This window comes from Uloborus diversus, chromosome 2 (assembly GCF_026930045.1).
Source record: "Uloborus diversus isolate 005 chromosome 2, Udiv.v.3.1, whole genome shotgun sequence".
In the NCBI taxonomy this organism is placed as follows: Eukaryota; Metazoa; Arthropoda; class Arachnida; order Araneae; family Uloboridae; genus Uloborus; species Uloborus diversus.
In genome coordinates, this window is record NC_072732.1 from 176,869,782 (window position 1) to 176,887,986 (window position 18,205).

The window sequence follows — 18,205 nt, forward strand, 5'->3', positions numbered from 1 at the left end:
TTGAACTAGAAACATCAGTCAAAAGTGTATTTCTGTTACTGTTTCAATTAATATGTCTTTGTGAGTGGTTTTTATGGATTTTTCTTACAAGCGAATTTGAAAGCTATAGCCCATCCCTTGCGCAATTCTCTCCACTGGCAATTTTTCGATATTAAATTTCAAAAACGCAATGTTTTACAATCTTCGACAATGTAAGGACAGGAAGGGTTGGGGCTCTCCCCCGAAAATGTTTCGTAATTGAAGTCCTAAAAATGCAATTTCAGGTGATGTTGGGGAGAGGACAGGTTCAGGCCTTCCGCTTGACATTTTCCAAAATTGAAGACAAAAACGCTATTGCAGCCAAACGTTTGTAACAGGAATGGGATTCAGGGACTTTCCTCCGGTAAGTTTTCGAGGCTGAAGTTCTACAAAATGCAGTTTAGATGACCTTCTATGATATCAGGAAAGAGGAGGATTCGAAGCTCTATTGCAGCAATGTTTTGGAATTGATGACCGAAACATTTGAAATCAGCATGTGTAAATCAGAATACGTAGTGAAGGATAAGGTAAAAAAAAATCAATCGCCCCTCCCTTGAAAAAAAAATTTTTTTTTTTGCCCTTTGCTTTCTTATTATAAAATATAGTTTATTTTGTTTCTACTTAAATTTTTCTGTTTTTCCTGCTTTTGTAAAAAAAAAAAAAAAGTCTTTTTTTAATTAGAAAGGAAGGTTAGAAAGGATATCTTAGCCCTTATGAAAGACAGGAGAAAACGCACATACATATTTTAAATGTAGTCTTAAAACTTGGAAAACCCTAAAATATGCTTTTAAAACTTTTTGCCTAAAATGTTCTGTTTCCGTGATTTACATTTTATTGAAATTAAGTAAAAGCTATTAATATTATGTGGAAGTAAAGTTTACAATTACAGATTTCACTTACTTGTGTTTATTTAGGTACCAAAGAACAAGAGAAAATCTGCGAAGAATGACGATGTATTACTGAAAATATACAATGAATTTTGCAGAGCTAACAGTGCACAAGAGAAAAATAGCCTACTTATAGCTAATTTGTTACAAGAACAGAATAGACTATTTGAAAAACTACTGCTGAAAATGAGTGAAAAATAAATATATTGTTTCATTTTAAATAAGTAATGCAATTCCTTGCTTCAATCGTTGTTATACCACTCTAGAGTCCCTAGTACTACATACCACTACACGTGGTTTAACCGGTGGGTAGGGCTCTGGAGAGAGCTCGGCTTTTTGATCAAGACCAATTCCTGAGCAACCCCTGATCCAGCATTCCCAGAGTTATTGATTTGAAATGGGAAATTGCAATACGTTGTGACCACGAACATATCTAACCTACCCTAGTCACCATTAGTGAACTCGGAGGATCTTCGAACGGCTGGCATCAAATCCGGTACCGTCCAGTTACCAGTCCACAATTTACCGATCAGGCCCCCTCGGCCTCTGAGTCGTTGTTATTGCATAAATAATTAGCAATAGAGTTGTTGTTTTTTTGGGGTAGAATCTGGACATATTTGCAATAAACTCGTTACTATCATTTGCTCAATCTATTTGCTGGGGTGTGACATTTTTACGTATATATTTGCATTTTATCTATTGGGATGTTTAAACCTGGTTTTTAATTTTCGTTAAAGCATCAAACTTCTAAATAATAATAATAATAATACTGATTTGTACGCCTTATGACTGTGACGCGTCGTGACTTACAAATCACATTAGGGGGGTCGGTAAGCGAAGCAAGCGTAGCGCTGAGTCCCCTAGTTTTAAAACTAATTTTAGTGTGAAGTAAGAAAGTCTTATTATTATTTGGGGTAAAAGATGGAGGGGGGGGGGATTGTCAGACCGGAAAATCATTTAATCGAGTTAGAGTCAATGCGAAGTGAAATATTTGTGTGTAAAGGCAATAAAAATATGCGAAAAGGGAAAGCAAATTAATCGCACATAAGATGAAACAAACTATATGATAAGCATTGCTATCCTCAAGAGCAAATTTTATATTCTAGTATAAACATTCTTCAACCTATTATGCTTCCGTAATTGCTTTATCAACTCTGTTTGAGCTGGGCAAACATCTGCCAAAGTCGATCGAGTGTTGATTATTCTGGGACGATCCCAAATGGAATGAATGCGAAGGATGTTTATGCTTGTGTTTATGCTTGTTTTCACCCAGGTGTTTTAATACAATTATATTTTTGTGAGTTGTGGACTTAATTAACCCATGACTGTTGTCTCGCGCTACTCTTGAGAGCTGCATTCGATTTCGATTCATTTACGTGCTTGAATGCTTGTTCAACTGTTAAGAAATTGGGTTACCCGAATAGTGAATGAATAGTTCTAAATTTGGTTTTAAAAATGGGGTTTCAGAAGCTCTTGGATGAATGGGAAATAACTTTCTCATTCAATTCCGAAACAAAGACGACTAGAAAATTTACTATTACTGAGATACAGTCGACTCTCGATAACTACTGTCTGTTCTCCAAATCCGTGACTAGCAGCTGCGAACGGTTCCATTTGAAAAAGCTGTGATGGTTTAAGGAAGCACACTTTTCCCGATGCATTCAGTTTTTAGCCTACTTTCCCAGTAAAAGTCAGAGAAAGAAGAAAAAAGCATGAAAGAAGGCTTAATGCATCTTAAAAATATCTCGAAAAACAAAAAAAAAAAAGTCAAAAATAAATAAAATAGATGAAAAATTAAAAATTGGAAAGTAGGGTATTGAGATGGGGAAAAATGTCTGTCGGTCTGTCGGTCGGTCTGTCTGTCCCCCCCCCCTAATAACTTTTGAATGAATAGTCCGATTCGAACAATTTTTTTTTTTTTTTTGTTAGAAAGATCTCGGCGAGGACATCTCATTCCCATAATTCATTTTTTGATTTAAACAATTTTTCGTTCAATTTTGAACAGTTCAAAAAAACTTAGCTCCTACGGGGAAATTTAAATCAAAAATAAATCTTGAACTTTGAGGCGAAGTGGCTCCAAACAACCTTTGTAGGGAAAAGCTTTTGATGAAAAACATGTATCGAAAATATCTTTTTGATTTGAACAAGTTTTCGTTCAATTTTGAACAGTTCAAATCTCCTAACACTTTTTTTTTTTTTTTTGACTATGAAAATTATTTCTTTAAGTTGACATTTTATTATTTTTATTTATTTTTGAAAGTACATTAATTCATTCTTAAAAATTTTTTGGGCAACAGGGGAAAAAACAAACGATTTTTTTTTTTTTTTTGATATGATTATTTTAACGAGCTTTTAATTTGAATTCTTTTTTTTTCCTTCTTGAAAGAGGTTGAAGATATTTTTTTTTTTTTTTTGATGGAAAAAATGTATTTAGCTGCTTCGTTTAAAAGGTGCTGCTATTTTATTTGTTCTTTTATTTATTTTTTACGTATCTACTTCTTTAGATGAGCGGGGAATACTTTATTTCTCGAAATCAGCTTAGAATATTAAAAAAATATGTTTGAACTAATTTACGATTTTAACTAATTTTGAGAATACTGATCAGATACTAGAAAGTCGATATTGGTATACGGGAAAGTAGGCTCGTTTAGTTCTAGACAGAACTTCTTGTTACTTTCTCGTTAATTCCTTCTTGCTATCTCCCCTGTTTTGATAAAATCAGAAGAGACCTGACGCATGCGCAAATTCGAGTAAGGTTTCGCGTTAAAAGATCGTATAGTACTGCGTGTGTTCCGCTCATTTGAATATGACCCTGCCTACTTTAAAGGCTTACATACATCTGCAAACCGCTGACATCCCTAAAAACAAATAGATGCGTCCATTTCCGTCTGTAAACCTGATGTTTGCCTTTCCATACAATTCGTGGTCAGACAGTAACTGGAAGACTTTTAACTCGAATTTTCCTTTATCTTGAAGATTTCATTCGGTCTCAAAATAATTTCGTGTTTTCAATACAAAGTAGACTCTATATATCGAATGTGCTCTTTTTAAGTCGAAGTTTTTACGAAAGTTTTACTAGGTAAAAGAAATTGTTACGCTTTATTCCCTACAGGAAATTTTTAATGTTCTGTATTAGTTAAAATCTTGACATAAAATCACACATTGACGAAACAGAGTTCATATGATAAGCTATGTACAAATATTAATGAAACAAATGGTGACTCAGATATAAAAGGAGATTGACGTTTAGAGTTTGGTTGACAATGGTGTTTTGGAATCTTCTGATTTCCTGTTTTGATATCGAAGGAGACAGGGTTCCAACTGCCACAGCAAACCTACAGCTGCTACAGTTCCACCAAGTATGTAAAAAACACCATCGTAAGACCCGATGTTATCACGGAAAAAGCCTACAAGTAAAATGTTAAAGATCATGAATTTTACACTTGCTGAACACTACTTAATAAATGAATAAATAAATACAACAAATCAAGAAACAAAGGAAAATTAAGCTTCCTATTGGCAAGTGGTTGTAACCTGAACCAGAGTTGATTCTATGACTTGAACGCCGACTATATGTACCAAATCCTTAAAACACAACCCGACAACCAATAATAAATTCCAGTTAATTATACCAAAACGTAAACCAACAGTAAAATTAATATATATATATATATATATATATATATATATATATATATATATATATATATATATATATATATATATATATATATATATATATATAAATAAATAAATATATATATATATATATATATATATATATATATATATATATATATATATATATATATATATATATATATATATATATATATATATATATATATATATATATATATATATATATAAACCTAGTATCGGACGTAGACGGGAGTGAACAGAAATATTGGTGCCCGTCACAAATGATTTTATGGGTCCCCCTCCATATAATTTACCCCTACGTCTCTGCATATATTTCACCAATCATTCAATTTCACAAACCCTTCAGACTCGGGTCCGGCCCAACAGGTGTCCCTTCTCCCCCCCCCCCCCCGTGCATGCCCCTGGGTGTAGAGAGCTATAAAATCTATATTACAAAACTTTTGTTTTAAATGTTTAAACTGACATCATACCAAAACAAGAGTTTTAAACATTGTGACTTTAGAAAACGAGAGCGAGTCATTTGTTTGCTAGAACAAAATTCACACAATATTTTAGCGATATCGATTATTTTTAAGGAAAGGAAAATTAGCGTTAAAATCTCCCCAAATATCTACAATCCAAGAAATATTTTTTCTAATTCAATTATTTACTAAATAATGAGAAAATGAAGAACTCTCAACTTCCCAATAAATGTCAATGCAAAAAAAAAAAAAAAAAAAAAAAAACCTTACTAACAAAATAAATAAATTAACAAACTTTGAAAACGAGATTTTGACAGAAAAGCGTTTTGGCACAGCTTCGGCGCAAAATGGGCTTAAAAGTAAGCTTTGGAGCAGCAGATATTCGGCGGCGCAATGGAGCAGGTTTGGGATCACTGTCGTCATCATCGTCATGAGTTGTGGATGAGTAGATTCGTAACGGTGGTGTTTTGATTAAAACTCAGCAGGAATTTTGTATTGGCGGTTCTAGCTTGTCCGTCATGATCCTGTTCAGAATAGGAAAACTGTTCACTAGGGTGGTTCAAAAAAACATTTTTTCAACTAGAGTCCAGGACACCTCCTATTTTTTTTAAGATTTATTAATGATATTTATTATGCTGTAAAAGTTTTAGCTTCTTACTCAAATTTTAAGACGGTGCTCAATGACCCCTCAATTTAACATTAGCCGTACCATAGAAAATGTCACAAATATAGAAATATTTAATTTCTCTAGCTGTTTTTTTTATAAATAATTATTTTATTGCAATGTGTTGTAAAGATATCAGTTGTCAGGATTTTTCCAGGTTTCTTGTCGGAAAATCGCTGGGCGAGTGTGCTTAACAACTTGAAGATTCCTGGATGGACGCTCTGACAAGCAAAACATTTTTCGCCTCGTTTGACGTCATCTTGACATTTTTCTTTCCGGTGCTGTACCTGTGGCTTTTAAGGTTGATGCTAAAACAAGATTTTTCCCCTATCTGGAACAGAATCATGTCAGCGAAATTGGAATCGAACGCGAAATCCCTGCTGAGTAGTAATAAAAAAACCACCATTACGAATATACTCACTCCTCCATAACACATGATGATGATCAGCGGACTATGTCAAGTCAATGTTACTACTGCAAATGGCATGTATAGTAAACTGCAATCTGTCGATACCACTTCCACCACCGTATCCCCACCACAACTCACTCAGCTCCCTTATCAATAAACCTATATCTCCTCGTCAATGCGATGTTAAGAAAGTCAAATTGACATATTCTTTAGTTCTATTAGTTGCAAAACAAATCGATTTCATTTACACTCTTGGCATGAATAATTGCATCACTGTTTTACTTCGCATCACACAATAAAGTACAATGGATTCAGAATTTTTCTGTATTAATTAACAACAAATTTACGATTTTTTTTTCAAAGCAGAAAAGATGTATTTATGTTACTAGCGCAGTGAGCCACCCCTGTTTTTTTTATATGTTATCTAAGAAGAGAAAGCAAAATTGCTATCAGTGATATGCGAAAGGATATTATTTTAGAAATCTGACAGACAGGCAGGTTATTTACTCACCAATCATGGGCGCTAAAGCCAGCATCAGCAGCCCACCGTAAAAGTTCAAGCAGCCCATTGCAATGGATTCTTGATTTTTTTCCGTGTACGTCGTCACGAGAATTGGAAACATGATGGCAGTTCCTCCTTGTACAAACCCATAAGTGCACATGCATATCATGAGGTAGTAGAAGCTACTGTTCAAAGGAATGACAGCAACTAAAATTCCTCCAAGGAGCATTGTCATTCCAGCATAAGTCTTCAGTTTCAACAACTTCCTATCAATAACTTGACCAAAAGACAGTCTACCAAGGAGATCTGTCACGGAAAATCCGATGATTAGGAATTTACCGCTATCATAAGAAATTCCCTTATCAACTGCATAATCGATGATAATAGTCAAGACACCAACAATTAAAAATGCAAAAAAAGCCATTGTGAGACAGATTAATATGAATAATGGATTGAGGTTAGTACGTAATAATAGTTTTGAAGTACTAGGGCCTTTTAGTGATTTATTGAATGTGTTCATGGGTACAGATGTTTTTTCGACTTTTGCATGGTCAGCATGAACTACTGCTTTATCTGAAGAGATTCCAAAACAATTGTTTCTATCAATGGAATCATCAAAATCATCTGTTGTAGTTTCTTTCTCAGTCAGTTCTTCATTTTGGGATTGTGAATCAAAAGACAGGCTTGCGACGTAACCTTCTTGGGCAACTTCACTCGCGAAGCTGGCAGATCGCAACCGATTCACCAACTCATGAGCAACATTCTCCATGAAGCTAGAAGTTCTTCTTTTCCTCAAACTGCCTTCGCTTTCGAAGGCTGGACTCTGAGTTCTTTCTGACATAGCTCCTTCATTTCCTTCACATTGGACTTCACTCTGGGACATTTTCGGATCGTCTTGTAGGTCTATTGCAACTGATTTTTCAGAAACTGGTGGCAAAGTTCCGTGTCGTTCCATGTTGTCTCGTTGATGCTCCAACTCATGCTGACATAAAAATTGATTAACGGGGTTCAAAGCGCTGTTACTGAGACATATATTTTTTTCACATCTATTTAAAATGTTGTTATCATACTGACGTAAACTCTTTTGCTTAATAAGACAAAGTTCGTCGCACTCTTCGTTTTCAACAGCAGATTTATTGCATGAATTATAATCTTCTACTTTTTGTTTAGAACTTTCAATGCCTGACACATTTACATTCACTGATTTGCCATTTTCTAACCCTTCGTAGTCTTCCTCAATTTTTTCAAAGGCTTTATTATCGAAGCCCATGTTATTGCCCCCTTTTTCGACCTTTTCTACATTACTTCCACTCCTTACACTCTTAGAAAAGCTTACGTTTCTGTTCTGTTTCTTTAACCAAGGTGGCTTTTTGAGAATGAGCGCCAAAGGAATGACATGAAGAACGAGGCCTCCAAGGATGAGAAAAGTGCCTCTGATGTCATATGTCGCAAGAAGAAATTCTATTACGACTGGAAACGCAAATGCTCCAAAGCAGTCTCCCGAAAACCCTAGGCCCAGAGCAGAAGCCTTGTACTTATCGAAATACTGACCAATCATCATCATGTGAAGCACGGTGGATAATCCAAAGCCAAAACCTAAAGTGACAATTTAATAATTAAATGAAGGAAACTAGAGTACAGAGTTACTTCAAATGATTCATACGTTTCCGAAAAGCTATACTGTAAACTGTCGATTATCAGCGGAATAGAGTGTTACGGTAACCGCGGATAATCCGAATAATAGTTAAAAAACGATACTACTGTATGCAATAGCTAAAAAATATGAATAACACTCACACTTACATTTAAATTATTGCTAAAAACATTGCTACATTGCAACTACTAACATTGAATGTAAAAAATATGTGTAAAAGGTAAAAACGAACAATAACACAGTCTTAAGTTTGAAAAACATTTAATGACGGTAAAATAAATAAATAAATAAATAAATAATAATAATAACAAAATGTGAAAAAACTCACGGATAATCCGACCGCCGATAATCGTGAGTTTACTGTATATTCAAAAGTATTTTCACGTACAATTGATGAGGAATATATGAAAACAATCACAAATTCACCCAGATTGGAATTGTATTAATGTTAACCAGGTGGCAATACGAGTGCAATATTTTTTGAATGGCAACAAAATAAAAAAATCTTTTTTTTTTGTCCTGCCAGTATCCAGAGTCGTCCTGGTAAAGTCATCCCTGCCGCATGAAGGCAATCCTTCAATTCTTCTACACTTTCGGTAGTGGATTGGGGATACGTAAACAAGGTCACTAATGTGCTCCCAAAGCACTATAACTATTTAAGAACAGATATATATTTTTAAGAACTATTATATTTAAGAACTATATATATTTAAGAACATATGAAATTCACGCATATTGTAACACACACAAAAAACGCTTTTCTTGTACAGCATCTATTTTTATTTTCTTCTATATCCAATTTATGGAAGAAAGTATTGTTTAATACTGTACTCGTATTCAGTGGCGTCGCTACAGGGGGGTGGAGGGGGCGTTCCGCCCCGGGTGTCGCCTATCTTGGAGGTTGACATCCAAAGAGAAAATTCAAGTTTTTGAAAAATATTACCATTCAGGGTTCCAAGTTTTTATTTGTCTATTGTACATTAGCCAACTTAAAATTTCGTTATAAAACTAATGTAGTTGTTTCCGAAATTTACAAAGGACATAAAACCTCTTTTATTTTCTTCTTTGCGTTTTTAGGTGGGGGGGGGGGGTGATTGACACCACAAGATACTTCCCCGTGTGTCACTTATGCTAGGTACGCGACTGCTCGTATTACCTCCTGGTCTACGCACTTTAAAATCTTGATGAGTTTTTTTTTTTTAATATACTGTGTCAGCTTCGCTTAACAGGGTAACGGATAAACGAATAAATACCCCTCTTGTACAAATAAAACCTTCCGGAACCGAAATCTTTTCCCATAGATGCAATGTTAAAAATCCTCGTTAGATCGAATAATTTCTCCGGTTAATCGAATAATATTGGTCAGCTGTCGCAAATATTTTTGCCAGAGAAAAATTAGGAATGAATCTTCTATAGTATATAGAAAAATGAATGTTTGTCTGTATGTCATCCATGAACTCAAAAACTACTCGGCAGATTTGGCTGAAACTTTCACCGTTTGTTATTTTTGATACTGGGAATGTTTATAGACCAGTTCGAAAAAAATCCGATCGATAGTTCCTTTTTTATTCCAATTTAAGTCACAATCCATTGGATAAATACGAATAAAATTATCGGCTGCAGAAATTAATTCGCGTGAAAGATTTCATTGATAAGAAGTTAGCTGTTGCCATTTTTCTTGAGTTTGAACAAATAAATTCTTTCTTTATTGTTTTATGGCTTTTCATGCAACGGGGGGATTTAAAACTTTTTCTATTTGATATTTTTAGTGATTGATTGATCTTGCAAACTGCGTGAGTACAAAATTTGAGTATAGTCACGGCTTCACTTGATACCTGGACCGATTATTATGAAAATTGCTATATATATATGTATTTTTCCACGGAGAAGGTGCATAATATGCTCATTGAAGCCACTCGCCACCAGGTGGCACTTCAGAGTAGCAACTTCTGCCCCGTTCAACCGATTGTCATGAAAATCAGTATAATGATGTATTTTTTTTGTTGGCGTAGCAACGCGCGTCGGGTACAGCTAGTTATACATAAATGGCTACTTATGTATGTATGTATGTCCGGGGTAATCTTCAAAACTGCTGGACCGATTTAAACCATTTGTTCACATTTATATAGCTACATTATCAGGGAGCAACTGAGGCTATAATTTATTCCTAAAAAACTTAGTTTAAAAAGTTATGATGGAAAACAGTAAATGTCATGTAATTTCGCCATTAAATGATTAAATGTAAAACCCATTGTTACGAAAATTCGTTGCCTTACAACAGCAATATTAAAAGTAATCATGATGAAAATTTTGAATCAAGGCTTCTCCGGAGAAAACATGAGTTTAAAGTCATTTAAACATTTGGAAACTCTACTTTTTGTGCTCTTAGAGAAACATAGTAGAGAGCCTTTTATTTTTTCTTTTTGTGTGTGTGTACTTTTGCTGTGTGTTTAATTAAATAAAGGGCACGGTTTTTTTAGTGATCTTTATTTTTGTTAGTTCATATTTTGGAAATTCTTCAAATTTTTATATGCTTCTATTTGTGCTTTCGTTTCTAAATGAATACTTGTTCGTTCTTTATACTTATTGCTACTTTACTTTTATGGGTAAGGAAGAAGCTCGATTTTTAATCACGTCAAAGCGGTGTGTTTTGAGTTCTTTCAGTTAAAACAGAAAACGAAAGAAAGTAGCGATTGTTTCTCGCAATTATTACTGACCCAGGCAACGTCGGGTATTTTTGCTAAGTGAAAATAAATTAGGTAAGAACAATTATTATTTAAGAAAAAATATTACTTTCCGCCGAAAACGGGTGAGAAAAACATTCGCATTCTATTAAAACATTTCCTCTACTATTCTACGTAATATCTTTTGTCCTTATCATTAAAAAACAAAAATAGATAACGCAGGCGATAATTAAATTAAATAATACAAAGAAATATAAACATTGCAGACAGTAATAAATTGAAAAATACTAAAGATAAAGCACTGCAAACGAGGAGAGGAAAAAATAATATGAAAACGTTCTCAAAAGACTTTGATCAAGCAACACACTATTATGGACTTTTTCAAAAAATGCAAAAAAAAAAAAAAAAAAAAAAAAAAAAAGTGCCTCAACAAAGATTTCAATTTACAAGGTGAAAGGTATTTCAAAATTTTTCACTTACTTTTAATACAACCATTTTGTTGGTTACTCAGCTTATTTCAAAATTTTTTTACCAACAACGTTAATTACTTCCTTTATATAGTTATTGATTTATTATTATTACTTTTTTTTGACAAATGTTGTCAGTTTGGAAAGGCATAGAACATTTTTCCTCTTGATCGAATAATATTTCTTAGAACCGACACTATTCGTTTAAGCGAGGCCGCCAGTATTTCCACGCGTTGGATAGCGTTTCGAAAACAAATGAGCCATTTGTAAAAACGCTGTAGATTATAATTTTTTTAGCGTGATATTTGAAACACATATTATGTCAACTAATATTTAAATAGCAAACGCACACAAAAGCTCTCTATCTCAGAAACTTAACTTTTGCTCTGCCTTTTTAAGAAAAATATAATCATTTATCATTTGATAGACTTGATTTCCATTTTATTATTTAAATTGCATATCTTTGCGAATCTTGAATACTAAACAAACAACCACTAAAAAAAGTCAAAAGATCATTTTCAAATAATCGCAGAAAATTGAAAAATAATGTCAAAAAGTCGATTACAGGAAACATATCAGTATGGTCCCCCTGTTCTCCTCCCTCCCCAAAAAATAGAAGAAAACACCTGTTGCGTGTATACTTAAGTGAGCGTACGTTAGAAGTTTTGCCCTTTGATATCAGTTAAGGATATATGTTTTTAAATATTTCAAATTTTCATTTCAATGCAATATTCAAATATGTTTTTAAAATGTGATTAAATCTGAAAAGTTACTAGGAAGTAGTCAATGAATAATGCATTATCAAAACCGTTTAAATCGAAAAAATAAACCGTTCATCAAAATCGCATCTCTTTTCCTTCAACGCCTATTAATATCTGTAGTTTCCAAGTTTATAAATCTAAACTCTATTTGTATGTAGTTTATTTTCATAATATCTAAGAAATGTATAAATTAGGTAACTTTAATCAAACGAAAGGGAGTAAAATGTTTTCACATACCATGGATTATTCCCCAGAATATAGTGATCCAGAAAATGTTAGGTGCAAAGTAACATAAAATGCAGCCAAAAGCTGCAACAAAACCACCAGCTGTGGTCACCTTCCGAATACCATACTTCTGACCTAACAAGCCAACCAAAGGACCTGGAATAAATATTTCTTTTTATTCACGTATAAAAATACCGAACAAATTCGTTTAAAATATTCTTATAAACACGCCATTTTTGTTTTATCTACTGAGTACAGATCTTGAACCTTTAAGCATCATTAAAATACCACTACTATTCATATTATATACTACTATATATATTTGATTAGACTATCAAGAACAGGGGTTCTCAACCTGGGGAAGATGGGAGGAATTTCAGGGCAGGCGCGAATTTGTAAAATGAAACTGAAATGAACTGTAATTTTATCAATTTTGTGTTCACATGTTGGGGAATGTGGGGCAAAGTGAAATAATTGAGATGAGTAAGCTTTTTCAAACTGAACAAAATGGAAATTTGTTTTGGAAATTAAAGTATATAAAGAAAGTACAGTGTATTTTATCATAAAACTTGCATTGGAACATTATTATTATTATTATTATTTTTGGCAGTCAATTTGCCCCTTAAAAAAAAGTGGAAATTTTTCACTTTCTTTTTTCTTGAGGCGAAAAATAAAGTATTTTTTTCATGAAATATATTTTTTTTATTTTAAAAAATATTTTTGACCAAACGAAATGGTAAATAAAAGGTTGAATGAACAATGAAAAGATAATGAAACAATTCAAGAATAAATTATTTAATTAATTAATACATGAAGAAAAATAAATGACAGCCCGTGGGGGGCTGTCTATTTACATTTTTGCTTGGACAACAAATGGAAGAAATTCAAGACAACTGATAAGAAGCCCCTTACGCTTTTTTGTATTATGTTAAAATTAAGTGATTGGTCAACTACTATCATCCAAAGATTATTTTTCACTTTTTAGTTCATTTTGCTACGAAAGCGTGTTTTTCTTTTAGTTTTTTAAACTATTATTTTATTTTTCTGTTTTTTAGTCTTATGTTGGAGAATTATCAAAGTTTTTTTTTTTTTTGCAGTATATGAAAATTTGAATCAGATTGGGACTTAATTGACGAAATTATTTATAAAACGAATGCGAGGTAATATCTTAAAGTTAAGACAAGGGCACCCCGATAGGAAGCTACTGTGAGTCATCGATGTATGTTTGCGAAAATCATATTTATATTACTTTGAAAATTTGAAATGCATTTGAATAAAAGTTTGTTCAACAATGATCTGATCAGCAATGAATTTCCTATTGAAGGCTCACCTAACTTTTGGCATGAAATTAGTTAAAAACAATTATATTTCATGTTCTAATTACCTTGGAACATTGGAACAAATTTTGTCTGATGCAGAAAAAATAAAGGTTTTTGTAGATATTTTTAAATAATTTTTGCGAGCATTTTTAATGTATTTTTTAAAATTTTTCCTTTTTCACATAGTTGGATTTATGCCAAAATATTGATTAAAATTGGAGGAAACTAACAATTAAAAGAGTTAATTATTTAATTTGATTATAGAATATTGCATTGTCATCGGGTCTGAGGTCGCGTGCCAAATTTCAAAAGAATCCGATCGCAGGAAGTGGGCGAAATTTGAGCTGCAAGATTCCGTTACAAGATACATACATACATACATACAGGTGAAGCTAATAAAAGCGTGTAATTTTCGTTCAAAATATCGGACGGCTAATCGGTCGGAGTTGGTTTCGCTCAGTGATCGGCTGGATTACAGTAACGTGGTGGCTTGGCGACTTTGGCTATAAACAATAGATTTGCGTGATCATTTGTTTACATTTTAAAGCTAACTATTAATGTAATTTATTGTATTTTTTGCTTATTTGGCGAAATATTTCAAATTGCAAAGAATTGTTTTTCGTTTTTAAAGAGTTTTTATTCATTTTAGTTGAATAATGTGTTTATTTTACATCGGGGGAGGGGGGAGGCATGAGTGATTTTCGCTTATTCAGAGAACTGTATCTACCTTTATCATTTTTCTAAACGATATCCTTTCGATTGTTTTATTCTTTTTCATATGGGGGATATTGTAGCGAGATTTCCCGTTTGTTCTAGATGGGTAGTTAGATTTTTACACTTAATATCTGAAGACGCTTTTTATCCTTTGAGTATGGCTGAAAGAACAAACCATCAAGTACGGGAGAAAAAATATTTAATAAAACAACTGCTCAGTGGTCAATAGATAAATCAAGTTGTAATGAATATACGCGTTCTGACACCATAGCTGCTTAAAACATTTTTTTTTTTTACTTATTTGTTTGAACAAAACGGTTCAAACACTTGATAGTTTATTGAAATTTTTTAACTATTCAATTTACAAAGTTTGAACAGAACAACGTCTGTCGGGTCCTCTAGTAACAATATAAGAAAATAAAGAGTGATTTGAGGATGTATTTACTATTTTGAAGACCTTAGTTTGTGTTGGTTGAAAATATCGGATATATATTAAAATATCGGATATATTCGATATTTTCTAAAATATGATGTTTTCGAACCCTGATTTTCACACATAACACACATCATCCACATATCTCTATGAATTTGACTTTCCAGCTTTAGCATTTATTAAATCAAAATATCGAGCAAAGCTATACACACTAATTGAAAGTGACACTTTTACAAACTAATTTTATAATCAAAATCCTATCAAGAATCAATAGTGGCAGCACTCCCGTGGATCTTTTAAAAGTGACCAGCGTAACAAGTCAACTTCATCTAGGTTCTAGATTTTTCTCAAAATGTTTTCATTAAGTTCTTTGATTCTTTAATTTCACATGTCCTAAAATAATATGTTCAGAGGAGAGGGAGATCCATCACTTCCACATATACAATAACTTTTATTCTTCTTACCATAATTTCAATAATAATAATAATAATTTTTATGTTGAAGAAGATTTCGACCTTTTTACTTCCTTTTACAAAAAAGGAAGTATTGTATTCGCAAAAAAATTTTCACTCAAAAATCGGCCTTAATTTCCATTTTGCTCACCCCCGAATGAATGTTGAGTTTTTTTTCTACTCGACCACTCGTGGATATATGCCTAGGAACGTACAGACACCAGAAATGTCCATTTTGACAACCACCGAGTTAATTACATCGAATTTTCTCGTAACGTCCGTATGTACGTATGTATGTGCGTATGCATCTCGCATAACTCAAAAACGGTATGTCCTAGAAAGTTAAAATTTGGTACGTGGACTCCTAGTGGGGTCTAGTTGTGCACTTTAAATTTTGGTTGCATTCGGATGTTTCTAAGGGGGTCTTTTGCCCCTTTTTGGGGGGAAATCATTGTTAATTTCGATGTAAACTCAAGTTGTGTTATAATTTATGGGACACTTCGCGATACATCGCCAGTCTTTTGGTTGCCAAGTTTTGTCGCCAAATTGGCGACAAATTTGAAGATTTTATTTATTTATTTATTTTTTTAAATTTGGTTTCCGTTTGGCCACTGTTGGTGATATTTAGAGAGTAAACAATTGAATCACATTAAAATTGCCAATAATGGAGAAATGAAATTATTGGAGTAAAAGGAAGTCATGTGATGCACACATCAGCACGTTTGGTTAGCAAAAAAGAAACTCATGCTCACCACCATTTTAATTTCTCTCATGCAGACTGCTGCTGAGCAGAAATTAAAATGGTGGTGCGCTATTGAAATGTAGAAGAGTTAAAGTGCTCCTCTGGTTCTTTAGGAAGGCGAAAAAGGAGGCTAGGGATTGCACTTGAATTAGTTTTACGGGCGAAGACCAGACTACTAAGGCGCCTTGTCAATGCCTTGGCTCTCAACAACCCGGACCAGGACATCTTATTTCCATGTGACATTTTACTAATTTAAATTATTCAAAAGATCTTCAAAGGAAACTGTCACTCAGGGGGCTCCCCGATGGGAGGTCACTGCGACCTTCCAAAAATGTCTTTATTCGGCAAATTCTGTCGGAGGATTCGGCAAATTTGGCGACACAATTGCAATAGTTCACAATTTTTAAGCGCCAATGTCCCTTTTCACTTGATGTGCTGATGTGAGCAAAAGTATGTTTTATCATTTGGCAAAGTTTGAAGTTCCATTCGGGATATTGAAGAACTTCGCCCCCCACCCAAAAAAAAAATAAGTTCGGGGCGCCCCTGTTGTCAACATGTATACCTGTCATACTCCGGACGCTCACCCTGATGCTGAAAGGGGTTGTTGCAGACTCTCTGCTCACTCCGTACAAGTCTATAAGTGCCACAAAGAGCACACCAGTCGTTCTTGCCAGGCCGGCCATTATGAAATTGATGAAAAAGCAAGACATTGCTATGAGCCAGCCTATGGCTTCGTCTGGGCCGGATGACGTCTTTGAAGGCATTCTGTTGATTTATTTTTCCTTCTTATTTTCTCTTCTGTAAGAATTAAAAATAAACAATATTGTGAATCAGAAATTTAAGTGTATGACAGTATTTTCGAAATATACTCGCTTTCAAAAGTTAAGCATGGATCGGTAAATACATCGTTCACACACACTCACTCTCTCTCTACCTCTGCAGCAAATTGCAGTGTCTCCATCAGTGGCGGATTTTTGGGTTTGAGAACCCATCGAATGAATTTCGGGGCCCCATGGCCCCCTTATTGGGGAAAGCTATAGAATGCACTAGCAGTCGAGGCTGATCATTAAAGGAACCTGTTACGATAAAAGTGAACTCAAGTTACCTTTTAAACTTAAAATTCATAAAACTGAAAGGGGGACCGCATCATTGATCTGGTAAAAATGTGGATTGTAAAAAAGTGGAGTCATGGGGGGGGGGGGGGGACTTTGAATTTCATTCTCAAAACAGTTTAAGAAATAAGGCCTTTCCGGAGCCCCTAAGTTGCCATTTCATATTGGCTTCTGGAAATTAACGTTTTTCTTTTCGTGCTGAACTTTTTGCCGCGAGTATATTTAGTTACAAGGAATAAAATTATGCAGTAGATTACCGGAAACTCGGCACTAGATAACCTGATCGAATTTAAAAATCTCGGCCGCATTCTGGCCGAACAGAAACAAAATCCGCGCGAAAAGAATGTTGTGCGCACATCCCCGATAACCAAGCATTTTTCAATGATGAAATAAAATTTCATCACTCCCTTGGTGAATATGTGTTTCGAATGACACAAGACGACAGAGAAATGACAAAATCACACATAATCTATGAAACAACATCACGCGTTATTTTTACGAGAACTTAAATGTAATCCGTGATGTCGATACACACAGTAAACTCTGTATAACGTACAGTATAAACGTGCATTTTGATAACGATAAAATTTAAACACATATAATTATCAGGGGAAATACTGCAGAGACTGACACAAGCACGCTTTGTGGCAGTCCAAAGAGAATTGATGCAATATTATTCCATTAATATAATTTCTACTGTTTTCTTGTCTACAGACTACAGCATCGTGCATTTAGTACATGAAACGAGTTGGTGCGGGAAGATTTTTCGTTCCAAACTTTTTAAAAAGTCATAACTTTAGTGGAATTTTTTTTTCTAGTCAAGTCCAACAATATTATTTAAGAGTTTAAATGTTTGCTGGATAAAAGACAACTCGTCTCACCAGTTACGGACTTCAGAAAATATTTAGGAACAGAAACAAATTAAGAAAGCAATAAATATTTAGGCTTCATAAAATAGTTTTTCATGCTTTTTTACATCAATGGCCTATAGCGAATGAAGTTATAAAAAAAATCCTAACTTACAGTCTGCTAAAAGAA

General features: G+C 33.8%; 1 protein-coding gene across 1 annotated transcript; it reads right to left on the reverse strand.

The window, feature by feature from the left end:
* Positions 1-4,115: 4,115 nt before the first annotated feature.
* On the reverse strand, positions 4,116-17,479 carry LOC129217514 (monocarboxylate transporter 12-B-like). Its single transcript, XM_054851829.1, has 5 exons — positions 17,425-17,479; positions 16,618-16,853; positions 12,408-12,551; positions 6,614-8,200; positions 4,116-4,312 (listed from the first exon to the last, which is right to left on the reverse strand). The coding sequence occupies exons 2-5, from the start codon at positions 16,817-16,819 to the stop codon at positions 4,152-4,154; spliced, it is 2,094 nt and encodes a 697-aa protein (XP_054707804.1). The 5' UTR covers positions 16,820-16,853; positions 17,425-17,479; the 3' UTR covers positions 4,116-4,151.
* Positions 17,480-18,205: the final 726 nt, after the last annotated feature.